General features: G+C 39.4%; 1 protein-coding gene across 1 annotated transcript in view; it reads right to left on the bottom strand.

The window, feature by feature from the left end:
• Positions 1-15,993, bottom strand: part of Stpg2 (sperm tail PG rich repeat containing 2) — a 504,407-nt gene that overhangs the window by 171,654 nt on the left and 316,760 nt on the right. Inside the window, exon 12 of the mRNA NM_198659.2 lies at positions 15,670-15,788. Within this exon, the coding sequence (NP_941061.1) occupies positions 15,670-15,788 (119 nt within the window). The remainder of the gene's footprint in view (positions 1-15,669; positions 15,789-15,993) is intronic.

Below are 15,993 nucleotides of genomic sequence, written 5' to 3'. Positions count from 1 at the left end.
TGAAAAGCAGTATCTCGATAACAATATGTAAAATTCATTTTCACTGATACATATTTTTAAAAGTAATTTTAAACTTATATTTAAAGTGATTTCAACTTTCGGTTTTCTAATTGGAGCCATTAAGAAGCCATGCTGTTCATTAAGCATATATAGCCAGTAACTGCATTCTAAAAATGGTGTCTTACAGGGAGAGGTATGCCTGTAGCCATTAGGTTATGCCCTCAACAAAGACTACAAATCAAACGTGTAGAGAGTGTATGGCATTTCTTGTATCTTCTTCTCTCACTCAGCTAATACTAAGGTAGTCACCATAATCACAATTATAAATGAAATTTTGCCTTAATAAATTGATCATACAAAGACTTGTTTTCTTTCAAAATCATTGATAGTGCTGTTTTGTTCAGTCAGATTATTTGTGACTTAAATTCATTGTTAAGTTGTTGACATTGGGTTTCAGGTTAAGCTAGCCATGTGATAATTGGGAATACAGCAACTATTATAACTTTGTTTCTTGGAGGAAATAAAGGCACAAGAAGGGAAACATCAGGACTGGTTACAGCCAAAAGAAAGTAAAGAGGCCTAGAACTGGACAATGTTTAAAACGTGGAGTTGAATGCACACAGGGACTCCTGAGGTAAGTAGGCTCTGTGATTAAGCCACTTTCCTGACCTTCATCACCTCCCAGCTTCCTTTGAGAAGGCCGCACAGGATTAAAGCAGAATGGCAGGGTGCTATCCAGACACAGGAAGGTGCAGTGACGAACTTGTTCTTCCAGTTCCTATCACTCACATATCATATTCTCTTATGCACGTTTCTCACGCTGCTTTCTCACTGTCGAGACTTTATCTGCTTCTACCATTCTATGTTTCTTTAAAACTTAGGTGTCTGTTACATACATAACAGCAAAAAAATATGATTTTAAAATGTATACCATAAAGCAACGATGCATTAGGAGGCGTTTTGTTGACTGTCTCCACCTGGACTATTATTAAACTAATTACTATAAAATTGTTGTCATCAGAAAAAATACCTACACTGTGACTAACATCTTGCTCTTAGTTGTTTTGAAAAATACGCCTAACACTTTCTTGTTTTTTTTTTTTTTTGGATGTTTATTTTTTTTTCCATTTTTTATTAGGTATTTAACTCATTTACATTTCCAATGCTATACCAAAAGTCCCCCATATCCACCCACCCCCACTCCCCTGCCCACCCACTCCCCCTTTTTGGCCCTGGTGTTCCCCTGTACTGGGGCATATAAAGTTTGCAAGTCCAATGGGCCTCTCTTTCCAGTGATGGCCGACTAGGTCATCTTTTGATATATATGCAGCTAGAGTCAAGAGCTCCGGGGTACTGGTTAGTTCATAATGTTGTTCCACCTATAGGGTTGCAGATCCCTTTAGCTCCTTGGCTACTTTCTCTAGCTCCTCCATTGGGAGCCCTATGATCCATCGATTAGCTGACTGTGAGCATCCACTTCTGTGTTTGCTAGGCCCCGGCATAGTCTCACAAGAGACAGCTACATCTGGGTCCTTTCAATAAAATCTTGCTAGTGTATGCAATGGTGTCAGCGTTTGGATGCTGATTATGGGGTGGATCCCTGGATATGGCAGTCTCTACATGGTCCATCCTTTCATCTCAGCTCCAAACTTTGTCTCTGTAACTCCTTCCATGGGTGTTTTGTTCCCAAATCTAAGGAGGGGCATAGTGTCCACACATCAGTCTTCATTCTTCTTGAGTTTCATGTGTTTAGCAAATTATATCTTATATCTTGGGTATCCTAGGTTTGGGGCTAATATCCACTTATCAGTGAATACATATTGTGTGAGTTTCTTTGTGAATGTGTTACCTCACTCAGGATGATGCCCTCCAGGTCCATCCATTTGGCTAGGAATTTCATAAATTCATTCTTTTTAATAGCTGAGTAGTACTCCATTGTGTAGATGTACCACATTTTCTGTATCCATTCCTCTGTTGAGGGGCATCTAGGTTCTTTCCAGCTTCTGGCTATTATAAATAAGGCTGCTATGAACATAGTGGAGCATGTGTCCTTCTTACCTGTTGGGGCATCTTCTGGATATATGCCCAGGAGAGGTATTGCTGGATCCTCCGGTAGTACTATGTCCAGTTTTCTGAGGAACCGCCAGACTGATTTCCAGAGTGGTTGTACAAGCCTGCACTCCCACCAACAATGGAGGAGTGTTCCTCTTTCTCCACATCCACGCCAGCATCTGCTGTCACCTGAATTTTTGATCTTAGCCATTCTGACTGGTGTGAGGTGGAATCTCAGGGATGTTTGATTTGCATTTCCCTGATGATTAAGGATGTTGAACATTTTTTCAAGTGCTTCTCTACCATTCGGTATTCCTCAGGTGAGAATTCTTTGTTCAGTTCTGAGCCCCATTTTTTAATGGGGTTATTTGATTTTCTGAAGTCCACCTTCTTGAGTTCTTTATATATGTTGGATATTAGTCCCCTATCTGATTTAAGATAGGTAAAGATCCTTTCCCAATCTGTTGGTGGTCTTTTTGTCTTATTGACGGTGTCTTTTGCCTTGCAGAAACTTTGGAGTTTCATTAGGTCCCATTTGTCAATTCTCGATCTTACAGCACAAGCCATTGCTGTTCTGTTCAGGAATTTTTCCCCTGTGCCCATATCTTCAAGGCTTTTCCCCACTTTCTCCTCTATAAGTTTCAGTGTCTCTGGTTTTATGTGAAGTTCCTTGATCCACTTAGATTTGACCTTAGTACAAGGAGATAAGTATGGATCGATTCGCATTCTTCTACACGATAACAACCAGTTGTGCCAGCACCAGTTGTTGAAAATGCTGTCTTTCTTCCACTGGATGGTTTTAGCTCCCTTGTCGAAGATCAAGTGACCATAGGTGTGTGGGTTCATTTCTGGGTCTTCAATTCTATTCCATTGGTCTACTTGTCTGTCTCTATACCAGTACCATGCAGTTTTTATCACAATTGCTCTGTAGTAAAGCTTTAGGTCTGGCATGGTGATTCCGCCAGAAGTTCTTTTATCCTTGAGAAGACTTTTTGCTATCCTAGGTTTTTTGTTATTCCAGACAAATTTGCAAATTGCTCCTTCCAATTCGTTGAAGAATTGAGTTGGAATTTTGATGGGGATTGCATTGAATCTGTAGATTGCTTTTGGCAAGATAGCCATTTTTACAATGTTGATCCTGCCAATCCATGAGCATGGGAGATCTTTCCATCTTCTGAGATCTTCCTTAATTTCTTTCTTCAGAGATTTGAAGTTTTTATCATACAGATCTTTCACTTCCTTAGTTAGAGTCACGCCAAGATATTTTATATTATTTGTGACTATTGAGAAGGGTGTTGTTTCCCTAATTTCTTTCTCAGCCTGTTTATTCTTTGTATAGAGAAAGGCCATTGACTTGTTTGAGTTTATTTTATATCCAGCTACTTCACCGAAGCTGTTTATCAGGTTTAGGAGTTCTCTGGTAGAATTTTTAGGGTCACTTATATATACTATCATATCATCTGCAAGAAGTGATATTTTGACTTCCTCTTTTCCAATTTGTATCCCCTTGATCTCCTTTTGTTGTCGAATTGCTCTGGCTAATACTTCAAGTACTATGTTGAAAAGGTAGGGAGAAAGTGGGCAGCCTTGTCTAGTCCCTGATTTTAGTGGGATTGCTTCCAGTTTCTCTCTATTTACTTTGATGTTGGCTACTGGTTTGCTGTAGATTGCTTTTATCATGTTTAGGTATGGGCCTTGAATTCCTGATCTTTCCAAAACTTTTATCATGAATGGGTGTTGGATCTTGTCAAATGCTTTTTCTGCATCTAACGAGATGATCATGTGGTTTTTGTCTTTGAGTTTGTTTATATAATGGATTACATTGATGGATTTTCGTATATTAAACCATCCCTGCATCCCTGGAATAAAACCTACTTGGTCAGGATGGATGATTGCTTTAATGTGTTCTTGGATTCGGTTAGCGAGAATTTTATTGAGGATTTTTGCATCGATATTCATAAGAGAAATTGGTCTGAAGTTCTCTATCTTTGTTGGATCTTTCTGTGGTTTAGGTATCAGAGTAATAGTGGCTTCATAAAATGAGTTGGGTAGAGTACCTTCTACTTCTATTTTGTGAAATAGTTTGTGCAGAATTGGAATTAGATCTTCTTTGAAGGTCTGATAGAACTCTGCACTAAACCCATCTGGTCCTGGGCTTTTTTTGGTTGGGAGACTATTAATAACTGCTTCTATTTCTTTAGGTGATATGGGACTGTTTAGATGGTCAACTTGATCCTGATTCAATTTTGGTACCTGGTATCTGTCCAGAAATTTGTCCATTTCGTCCAGGTTTTCCAGTTTTGTTGAGTATAGCCTTTTGTAGAAGGATCTGATGGTGTTTTGGATTTCTTCAGGATCTGTTGTTATGTCTCCCTTTTCATTTCTGATTTTGTTAATTAGGATTTTGTCCCTGTGCCCTTTAGTGCGTCTAGCTAAGGGTTTATCTATCTTGTTGATTTTCTCAAAGAACCAACTCCTTGTTTGGTTAATTCTTTGAATAGTTCTTCTCGTTTCCACTTGGTTGATTTCACCCCTGAGTTTGATTATTTCCTGCCGTCTACTCCTCTTGGGTGAATTTGCTTCCTTTTTTTCTAGAGCTTTTAGATGTGTTGTCAAGCTGCTAGTATGTGCTATCTCCCGTTTCTTCTTGGAGGCACTCAGAGCTATGAGTTTCCCTCTTAGAAATGCTTTCATTGTGTCCCATAGGTTTGGGTACGTTGTGGCTTCATTTTCATTAAACTCTAAAAAGTCTTTAATTTCTTTCTTTATTCCTTCCTTGACCAAGGTATCATTGAGAAGAGTGTTATTCAGTTTCCACGTGAATGTTGGCTTTCCATTATTTATGTTGTTATTGAAGATCAGTCTTAGGCCATGGTGGTCTGATAGGATACATGGGACAATTTCAATATTTTTGTATCTATTGAGGCCTGTTTTGTGACCAATTATATGGTCAATTTTGGAGAAGGTCCCGTGAGGTGCTGAGAAGAAGGTATATCCTTTTGTTTTAGGATAAAATGTTCTGTAGATATCTGTTAAGTCCATTTGTTTCATAACTTCTGTTAGTTTCACTGTGTCCCTGTTTAGTTTCTGTTTCCACGATCTGTCCTTTGAAGAAAGTGGTGTGTTGAAGTCTCCCACTATTATTGTGTGAGGTGCAATGTATGCTTTGAGCTTTACTAAAGTGTCTCTAATGAATGTGGCTGCCTTTGCATTTGGTGCGTAGATATTCAGAACTGAGAGTTCCTCTTGGAGGATTTTACCTTTGATGAGTATGAAGTGTCCCTCCTTGTCTTTTTTGATAACTTTGGGTTGGAAGTCGATTTTATCCGATATTAAAATGGCTACTCCAGCTTGTTTCTTCAGTCCATTTGCTTGGAAAATTGTTTTCCAGCCTTTCATTCTGAGGTAGTGTCTGTCTTTTTCCCTGAGATGGGTTTCCTGTAAGCAGCAGAATGTTGGGTCCTGTTTGTGTAGCCAGTCTGTTAGTCTATGTCTTTTTAATGGGGAATTGAGTCCATTGATATTAAGAGATATTAAGGAAAAGTAATTGTTGCTCCCTTTTATTTTTGTTGTTAGAGTTGGCATTCTGTTCTTGTGGCTGTCTTCTTTTTGGTTTGTTGAATGATTACTTTCTTGGTTGTTCTAGGGCGTGATTTCCGTCCTTGTATTGCTTCTTTTCTGTTATTATCCTTTGAAGGGCTGGATTCGTGGAAAGATATTGTGTGAATTTGGTTTTGTCGTGGAATACTTTGGTTTCTCCATCTATGGTAATTGAGAGTTTGGCCGGGTATAGTAGCCTGGGCTGGCATTTGTGTTCTCTTAGTGTCTGTATAACATCTGTCCAGGCTCTTCTGGCTTTCATAGTCTCTGGTGAAAAGTCTGGTGTAATTCTGATAGGCCTTCCTTTATATGTTACTTGACCTTTCTCCCTTACTGCTTTTAATATTCTATCTTTATTTAGTGCATTTGTTGTTCTGATTATTATTTGTCGGGAGGAATTTCTTTTCTGGTCCGTCTATTTGGAGTTCTGTAGGCTTCTTGTATGATCATGGGCATCTCTTTTTTTATGTTTGGGAAGTTTTCTTCTATTATTTTGTTGAAGATATTAGCTGGCCCTTTAAGTTGAAAATCTTCATTCTCATCAATTCCTATTATCCGTAGGTTTGGTCTTCTCATTGTGTCCTGGATTACCTGGATGTTTTGAGTTAGGATCCTTTTGCATTTTGTATTTTCTTTGACTGTTGTGTCGATGTTCTCTATGGAATCTTCTGCACCTGAGAGTCTCTCTTCCATTTCTTGTATTCTGTTGCTGATGCTCGCATCTATGGTTCCAGATCTCTTTCCTAGGGTTTCTATCTCCAGCGTTGCCTCACTTTGGGTTTTCTTTATTGTGTCTACTTCCCCTTTTAGTTCTAGTATGGTTTTGTTCATTTCCATCACCTGTTTGGATGTATTTTCCTGTTTTTCGTTAATGATTTCTACCTGTTTGGCTGTGTTTTCCTGCTTTTCTTTAAGGGCCTGTAACTCTTTAGCAGTGCTCTCCTGTAATTCTTTAAGTGACTTATGAAAGTCCTTCTTGATGTCCTCTATCATCATCATGAGAAATGTTTTTAAATCTGGGTCTAGATTTTCGGTTGTGTTGGGGTGCCCAGGACTAGGTGGGGTGGGAGTGCTGCGTTCTGATGATGGTGAGTGGTCTTGATTTCTGTTAGTAGGATTCTTACGTTTGCCTTTCGCCATCTGGTAATCTCTGAAGCTAGCTGTTTTAGTTGTCACTGTTAAGAGCTTGTTCTTCAGGTGACTCTGTTCGCCTCTATAAGCAGACCTGGAGGGTAGCACTCTCCTTAGTTTCAGTGGGCAGAGTATTCTCTGCAGGCAAGCTCTCTTCTTGCAAGGCAGGTGCCCAGATATCTGGTGTTCGAACCAGACTCCTGGCAGAAGTTGTGTTCCACTCACTAGAGGTCTTAGGATCACGTGTGGAATCCTGTGTGGGCCCTTGCGGGTGTCAGGCGACTCAGCTGGCAAGGTAGCCCGGGGCTCGAGTCTCGAGTCGAGCGGAAGGGACTTGTGCCCCAGATCAGGCCTGGGTAGCCTGCTTCCCTATGTACCACAGTCTCAGGTTCCGCGCGATTGGATTGGGGCAGGCGCTGTGTTCCACTCACCAGAGGTCTTAGGATCCCGTGGGGAGTCCCGTGTGGGCCCTTGCGGGTGTTGGGCAAGACTCTGCTGGCAAGGTAGCCCGGGGCTCGAGTCTCGAGTCGAGCGGAAGGGACTTGTGCCCCAGATCAGGCCCGGGTAGCCTGCTTCCCTATGTACCACAGTCTCAGGTTCCGCGCGATTGGATTGGGGCAGGCGCTGTGTTCCACTCACCAGAGGTCTTAGGATCCCGTGGGGAGTCCCGTGTGGGCCCTTGCAGGTGTTGGGCAAGACTCTGCTGGCAAGGTAGCCCGGGGCTCGAGTCTCGAGTCGAGCGGAAGGGACTTGTGCCCCAGATCAGGCCCGGGTAGCCTGCTTCCCTATGTACCGCAGTCTCAGGTTCCGCCTGATTGGATTGGGGCAGACGCTGTGTTCCACTCACCAGAGGTCTTAGGATCCCGTGGGGAGTCCCGTGTGGGCCCTTGCGGGTGTTGGGCAAGACTCTGCTGGCAAGGTAGCCCGGGGCTCGAGTCTCGAGTTGAGCGGAAGGGACTTGTGCCCCAGATCAGGCCCGGGTAGCCTGCTTCCCTATGTACCGCAGTCTCAGGTTCCGCGCGATTGGATTGGGGCAGGCGCTGTGTTCCACTCACCAGAGGTCTTAGGGTCCCGTGGGGAGTCCCGTGTGGGCCCTTGCGGGTGTTGGGCAAGACTCTGCTGGCAAGGTAGCCCGGGGCTCGAGTCTCGAGTCGAGCGGAAGGGACTTGTCACACTTCCTTGTTTTAACAAACTTTTATATTGTATGATAACAGTATACACTCTGTACCTAACGATATTCTCCCAGTTCACTGAATTTTAATAACTCTAAGGAATGTGCTATCGCCTCCCTCAGCATAGAATTAAAGGAAGCAGCGACTGTAGCGGCTCCTACAGCAAACTGCCTGGAGCCATACAAATAGGGTTTCGTAGAAAAACTAAGGTTTGAATTCAGGCGTCTAATTTTGAATCATTGATGTTAACCACTATTCTATACACCTGTTAATTTTTCAATTAAACAAAACAAAACATTAACGCCAGGGTCAAAAAGGGGGAGTGGGTGAGTAGGGGATTGCGGGGGTGGGTATGGGGGACCTTTGGGATAGCATTGAAAATGTAAACGAGGAAAATACCTAACTAAAAAAAAAAAAAAAAAAAAAAAAAAAAAGAATGACAAAAAAAAAAAAAAAAAAAAAAACAACCATTCCCATTAACTCATTAAATTTAAACACGAGGAAAAGGCTTAGTGAGAGATTTTTAAAGCATGTAGTAATATTTTCAGTCTTCTTTAATTAATCTAAATTGATATTGATTTTGATTTTAGCAAAATTCAACTTCTTATATCTGTGTAATCTGTATAATCTAAATTAAAGGAATCTTAACTGACTTAAAAAAAATTATAAAAATAACCCAACTGACTGTGGCACCCAGCAGGAGCAACAACAAAGGGGCAGTTAAAGGATTCTTAAAAGAATAGGCTTTTGGGCAGACTAGCTACAGCATCACTTAGAAAGAAGCACAAATACCATTTCATTGACCTTATCTGCCATCAGTGGGAGGGAGGCCCTTGGTCCTGTGGAGGCTTGATCACTCAGTGTAGGGGAATGCCAGGGCAGTGTTGTGGGAGTTTTTCTGGCATTGGAACTTTCTGGTGGCTACCCCACAGTTCTCAATCCCACATTGCTACACACCTCTATTCAATTTCCTGACCCTCTGTATATCAATCACTCCAATCTCCTCCCATACGTGATTCTGCCCCCCCCCTTTCCCCTCCCCCTCTTCTCTTCTACCCAAGTCCCTCTCACCCTCTACCTCCCATGAGTATTTTGTTCCCCCTTCTTTTTTTTTATCATTCCATTGGTTTACAGCTCAAATGATATCCCACTTCCCAGTTACCCCTCCACTTGTTCCCCTTATATGAAGGACTTTGGTCTTCCTTCTTCTTGAGCTTCATATGGTGTGTGAGGTCATGGGTATTCTGAGCTTTTTGCCTAATATCCAAATGTCAGTGAGTACATACCATGTGTGTTCTTTTGTGAATGGGTTACCTCACTCAGGAGGATATTTTATAGTTCCATCCATTTGCCTAAGAATTTCATGAAGTTATTCTTTTTAATTGCTAATTAATAATCCATTGTGTAAATGTACCACATTTTCTGTATCCATTCCTTTGTAGAAGGACATCTGGGGTCTTTCCAGCTTCTGGATATTATAAATAAGGCTGCTATGAACATAGGGGAGCATGTGTCCTTGTTATATGTTGGAGCATCTTTTGGGTATATGCCCAGGAGTGGTATAGCTGGGTCCTCAGGTAATAATATGTCCACTTTTCTGAGGAACCACCAGATTGATTTCCAGAGTGGTTTTACCAGCTTGCAATCCCACCAACAATGGAGGAGTGTACCTCTTTATCCACATTCTTGCCAGCATCTGCTGTCTCCTGAGTTTTTGATCTTAACCATTCTGACTATTGTGAGGTGAAACCACAGGGTCATTTTGATTTGAATTTCCCTGATGACTAAGGATGTTGAACATTTCTTTATGTGCTTCTTGGTCATTTGATATTCCTCAGTTGATAATTCTTTGGTTAGCTCTGTACCCCATTTTAATAGGGTTATTTGTTTCTCTGGAGTCTAACTTCTTGAGTTCTTTGTATATATTGGATATTAGCCCTCTATCAGATGTAATATTGGTAAAGATCTTTTCCCAATCTGTTGGTTGCCATTTTGTCATATTGACAGTGTCCTTTGCCTTAGAGAAGCTTTGCAATTTTATGAGGTCCCATTTGTCAATTCTTGATCTTAGAGCATAAGGCATTGGTGTCCTGATCAGAAAAATTTCCCCTGTGCCCATGTGTTCAAAGCTATTCCCCAATTTCTCTTCTATTAGATTCAGTATATCTGATTTTATGTGGGGGTCCTTGATCCACTTGGACTTGAACTTTGTACAAAGAGATAATAATGTATCAATTTGCATTCTTCTGCATGCTGACATCCAGTTGAACCAGCACCATTTGTTGAAAATGTTGTCTTTTTTTCTACTGGATGGTTTTAGCTCCTTTGTCAAAGATCAAGTGACCATAAGTTTGGGGTCCATTTCTGGACCTTCAATTCTATTCCATTGATCTACCTGTCTGTCATTGTACCAGTACCATACAGTTTTTATCACTATTGCTCTGTAGTACAGCTTAAGGTCAGGCATGGTGATTCTACCAGAAGTTCTTTTATTGTTGAGAATAGTTTTAGCTATCCTGGGTTTTCTGTTAGTCCAAATGAATTCGCAAATTGTTCTTTCTAACTCTATGCAGAATTGAGCTCGAATTTTGATGGGGTTGCATTGAATAGGTAGATTGCTTTCAGCAAGATGGCCATTTTTTACTATATTAATCCTGCCAATCCATGAGGATGGGAGATCTTTCCATCTTCTGAGATCTTCAATTTCTTTCTTCAGAGATATGAAGATCTTGTTATGCAGCTCTTTCACTTGCTAGGTTAGAGTCACCCCAAGGTATTTTATATTATTTCTGACTATTGTGAAAGGTGTCGTTTCCTTAATTTCTTTTTCAGCCTGTTTATCCTTTGAGTAGAAGAAGGCTACTGATTTGATTGAGTTAATTTTATATCCAGCCACTTTGCTGAAGTTGTTTATCAGATTTAGGAGTTCTCTGGTGGAATTTTGGGGGTCACTTAAGTATACTATCATATCTGGAAATAGTGATAGTTTGACTTCTTCCTTTCCAATTTGACCCTTTGACCTCCTTTTGTTGTCTAATTGCTCTAGCTAGGACTTCAAATACTATATGGAATAGGTAGGGAAGAGACTAGGCAGCCTTGTCTAGTCCCTGATTTTAGTGGGATTGCTTCAAGTTTCTCTCCATTTAGTTTGATGTTGGCTACTGGTTTGCTGTATATTGCTTTTATTATGTTTAGGTATGGGCCTTGAATTTGTGATCTTTCCAAGACTTTTATCATGAAGGGGTGTTGGATTTTGTCAAATGTTTTCTCAGCATCTAATGAAATGATCATGTGATTTTTTTCTCTTTGAGTTTCTTTATATAGGGGAATACATTGATGAATTTTCATTTATTGAACCATTCCTGCATCCCTGAGATGACATCTACTTGATTATGGTGAATGGTGTTTTTAATGCGTTGGATTCAGTTTGTGAGAATTTATTGAGTATATTTCTGTCGATCTTCATAAGCGAAATTGAATTGAAAGTCTCTTTTCTTGTGTGGTTTAGATATCAGAGAAACTGTGCCTTATAGAATAAATTAGGCAGTGTTCCTTCTCTTTCTCTTTTGTGGAATTGTATGAGGAGTTTTTAGTTTTAGCTTTTCTTTTAAAAATCTGGTAGAATTCTGTATATATAAAAAAAATCTGGCCCTGGGAATTTTTTTGTTTGGGAGATTTTTGATGACTACTTCTATTTAAAATGTTATTAAACAATTTTTGCACAGATTAACACATATATTTTGGGAAACATTCTTGGAACTATGCTTTATTTAAAATCAAAATCATGTGTGGATGCATGTATGTCTGCTCTCTATTACTATTTATTTGAAATTTATCAGAAAGCTATAGAAGTGAGCCATTTTAATTAAGAATTAAATTTTAGTTTAGTTTAATTCATATTACCATAACTCTCAGCATTTTCTAATATCTAATAACAAATTGAACTCAGAAATCTTCAGTGTCTATAATTCAGAGAAGAGAAAAACAGTATTTGAACTTTCACATCCTTATGCACATACAAGTCCAAATTCATTTTATTTAAATACAAAGAAAAACAATAGCTTGCCAAGAATTTTCTCTATTTTGGTGATTCATTTAGTTGGTATATAGTGTTTTATTTTTCTCTGTCAATTTTAGCTTATCTAAAAAGAAATCTCCTATAACATTTTCACATTTTATAAAAATATATTGTAGTATTTTATTGATTCCTTTTGTCTGACTTCCTTACTCAACACATCTTTGCATGCCTCATCTATTCACAAAACTCCAAATATCTTTTTTTATGATTAAACATTCACATATTTTACCAGATTGCTATAGCACCCAAGGAACAGATTTTCTGGTTTTGGGTTTAGATTTTCAGAGGCTAGATTAGACAGAGTGACTACTTATAAGGTAGAAATGAACTGATATACCCATAAGATAAAAGTAATAATAATAAAATAATAATGGTAACTTATGGGCCCTCCTATAGTCAACTCCTACAACAAATACCTCTTGCATCTATAGTTGTGATAGTATTTATACTCTCAAGATATCTAGAAAATTAATTTTCCATAGCTCTAATTTTAAGCAACCTCAGCCCACTGCACTGTCAAGTCATATGTTGAAGTTTTAACCTCCAGGGAGAAAATTAGGGGATGGGTTATATGGCAGGTGACTAGTCTTGAGACATAATCCTTATGAATGAATGACATACAAGAAAATAATAAAGAAATTCTTATGAGATAGCATTGAGTAAATATTTTCATTTCTAATGATCCAAAAAGAAAGGAAAGGAAAAGATTAGGAAATATATTTAAATAATAATAATAATAGAAAATTGCTCAAACAATGGGAAAAATATAGGCATGTGAGTCCACAAAGCAAAAAAGATCTTAATTACATTCAGACAACAGGTCATCTTGTAGATACAGTATACACAGAAGCTGTAAATCCAAGACAAAGAGAAAAGCATCAAGACACACTTGGAGAAATATCAAACAAACTAAGCAAGTTCTCACCAGGCAGGAGCAGAAAGCATAACATACTTGAGGTCTTAAGGAAATGAAACAGCACACTCTCCTCTTAAGGAAAATCAAACAGTGAGCTTACCATTCAGAAATGGATAGATAAATCAAAGCATAAAGACCATATCACCAGAACAGGAGCCTTACACATAAAATAGCAAACAAACAAAAAACAACCCCCCCAAAACAACAACAACAAAACACATTAAAGAAGCCCTACATTAGAAAAAAAAGGGGGGGTAAAAATTAACATCATGTATCACAGACTGGCCTCAAAATCCAGATCCTCCTGCCTCTGCCTCCTTCAGCAAATCCTCCTGGCCTGTGCCACTGGGGGTAACCACCAGAAAGTCCCATAGGCCAGGAAAGGAAGAGGCTTCCAGGACCCAACAGGATGACATTAGCTGAAATACCCAAAAAAGGGGAGAGAAAACCTGTAGAGACCATAGCCAGAGGTTAGGCAAGGTTGAGGGATGGGGCCACCCACCCTTCTCCAAAATTTTAACCAATAACTGCTCAAGAAAACACACAAAAAAAGAAAAGAGCAGAGACTGAAGGAAAGGCCATCCAGAGACTGCCCCACCTAGGAATTCATCCCATATACAGATACCAAACCCAGACACTATCGCTGATACCAATAAGTACTTGCTGACAGGAGCCTGGTATAACTGCCTCCTGAGAGGCTCTGCTAGAGCCTGACAAATACAAAGGTGGATGCTTGCAGCCAACCATTGGACTGAACACAGGGACTCCAATGGAAGAACTAGGCAAAGGACTGAAGGAGCTGAAGAGGATTGCAACACCATAGGAAGAACAATATCAGCCAATCATATCCCCCAGAGCTCCCAGGGACTAAACCACCAACCAAAGAGTACACATGGAGGGACCTGTAGCTACAGCCACATATGTAGCAGAGCCATATCTGGCATCAGTGGGAGGGAGGCCCTTGGTCCTGGGAAGGTTCAATGCCCCAGTGTAGGGGAATGCTAGGGCAGTAAGGCAGGAGTAGATGGGTGGGTGGGGGAGCATCCTCATAGAAGCAGGTGGAGGGGATGGGATGAAGGGTGTGGAGGAGAAACCAGGAAAGAGGATAACATTTGAAATGTGATTAAATAAAATATTCAATAAAACATTTAACATCGTTAAAACATAGAAAGTGCAGCCATGAGGTGGTGGTGCATGCCTTTAATCCCAGCACTTGGGAAGCAGAGGCAGGTGAATCTTTGTGAGTTCAAGGCCAGCCTTGTCTACATAGCATGTTCCAGGACAAGGAAAAACCCTATTCCAAAAAAAATTAAATGTGTGTGTGTGTGTGCGTGTGTGTGTGTGTGTGTGTGTGTGTGTGTGTGTGTGTGTTTGTGTGTGTGTGTGTACACTGCAAAAGTCACTATTACAGTGGACCAAAGAAAATACAAATAGAATAAGAAGTCACAGTGTACAATGATTAACCCAAAATACCAAAGAACAGAGCAGAGGAAGAAAGGTGCAAAGGAAATGTCAAGTATCCCGGAAGCTTATAAATTACAAGAAAAAGGACTTACCTGTCAAGTAATGTGATATTAAACACTCTCGATAAAATATTTTAAACTGGACATAAATGTGAGCTGAAAGGATCTGCTCCCTGCAAGAACATCATTTTTATTTAAAAAAAAAAAAAAAAAAAAAAAAAGACCCAGGAAGGATCAAGTGTGACTCATTGCCATTAAAACTGGAACACAAAGTCAGAGGGGGTGTTTGTGTTTGGGTTGCAACAAAGCCTATAGGAGCTACTGAATTTATTCCACTAGAAAAAAAAAGACTATGAATGAAGCACAAGAGGATCCCATACCAAATCCATGAATAACTAATGCTAGTGCTTGTGGGGAATTATGGAGTTGGTCCGGTCTAGCTACCTGGAGAGACAGAGACCATGGCTCCTGGGGCAGTGTGTCATTCAGTTCCAGAGAAACCAAGGCACTCCTTCAGGCAGCAAAGCATGCCACCTGTTGATTCTTCATGTTCCCCAGAAACCAACAAACCACACAGAAGCTCAATCCTATGTACCCAGCATAGCTTGAAAAACATCATTGTATCTTGACAATCACGATTATACTTTGTTTCTGGTAAGGGTATAAAAAGTCTGATTGCTTGCAGTAAAGTTGTCTCAGCCTCAGTGTTGCTAACACCTCTCCATCCAAGCCTTGTTAAAATTCATTTACCATCAGCCATATCAGGAAGCCTTAACCTACTTAATATGTACTGGAACTTACAAGTGCTCATCAAATATCCTACAAAATACACTCAAAAGTATTATAAAGGCCTAATATGAGCACAATAACCACTATTTTATACAGACTTAAGCCATAATATCAGAAAGCCTCATTTTGGAAGACTTATGAAGGCAAATGACATATACTAAAATATTAAATAGATAAATATACATTTTTAAAAGTAGAAAACATCCAAATACTTTTTATATTTATGGGAAATTAGATATGGCAATACTATAGAGGACATGTAAAATTAATTCAATGTTAAATTTATAATTCTTCAATAGTTTTTCTTTAAATGACAAAATACAACTTCAAAAGTATCTTACTCAAGTAAGACATTCTGATTTATCAATAATATCAATAAACCAGTAGGAAGAACTCAATGTACATATGCTCTGTACTTTCTAGAAATAATTCAGTTCATGTCATAGCTGAGAAAAAGGTTTGACAAACCTCATATGTCGTAGGGCCTGGAGAAAACTCGCCATGAAACTCTTGAAAACGCTTTGGTCCTTTAACGAATGAGATTATGGCACCAGACTTCATTAAAACAGGACTGTATGTTGCAGGTCCTAAGAGAAAAGAATCATCATAACTTTAAAGTGGGTTTAAACTTACTGGCTTTAGTTAGTTATCTATTACTCTTAGGTTTTTGTTCATAACTTAGAAAACAAGAAACATATGTTCTGTAGTTTATCTAAAAAGTTAAGGACTTTGAACCATGAAAAGCATAAAATGATGTCTACTTGTTCAGTTTTTAAGTGTATTATGAAAACA

Source organism: Mus musculus, chromosome 3, assembly GCF_000001635.26.
Source record: "Mus musculus strain C57BL/6J chromosome 3, GRCm38.p6 C57BL/6J".
Lineage (NCBI taxonomy): Eukaryota > Metazoa > Chordata > Mammalia > Rodentia > Muridae > Mus > Mus musculus.
Note: the sequence above shows the minus strand (reverse complement) of the source record. Positions and strands in the feature narration are given on the sequence as shown.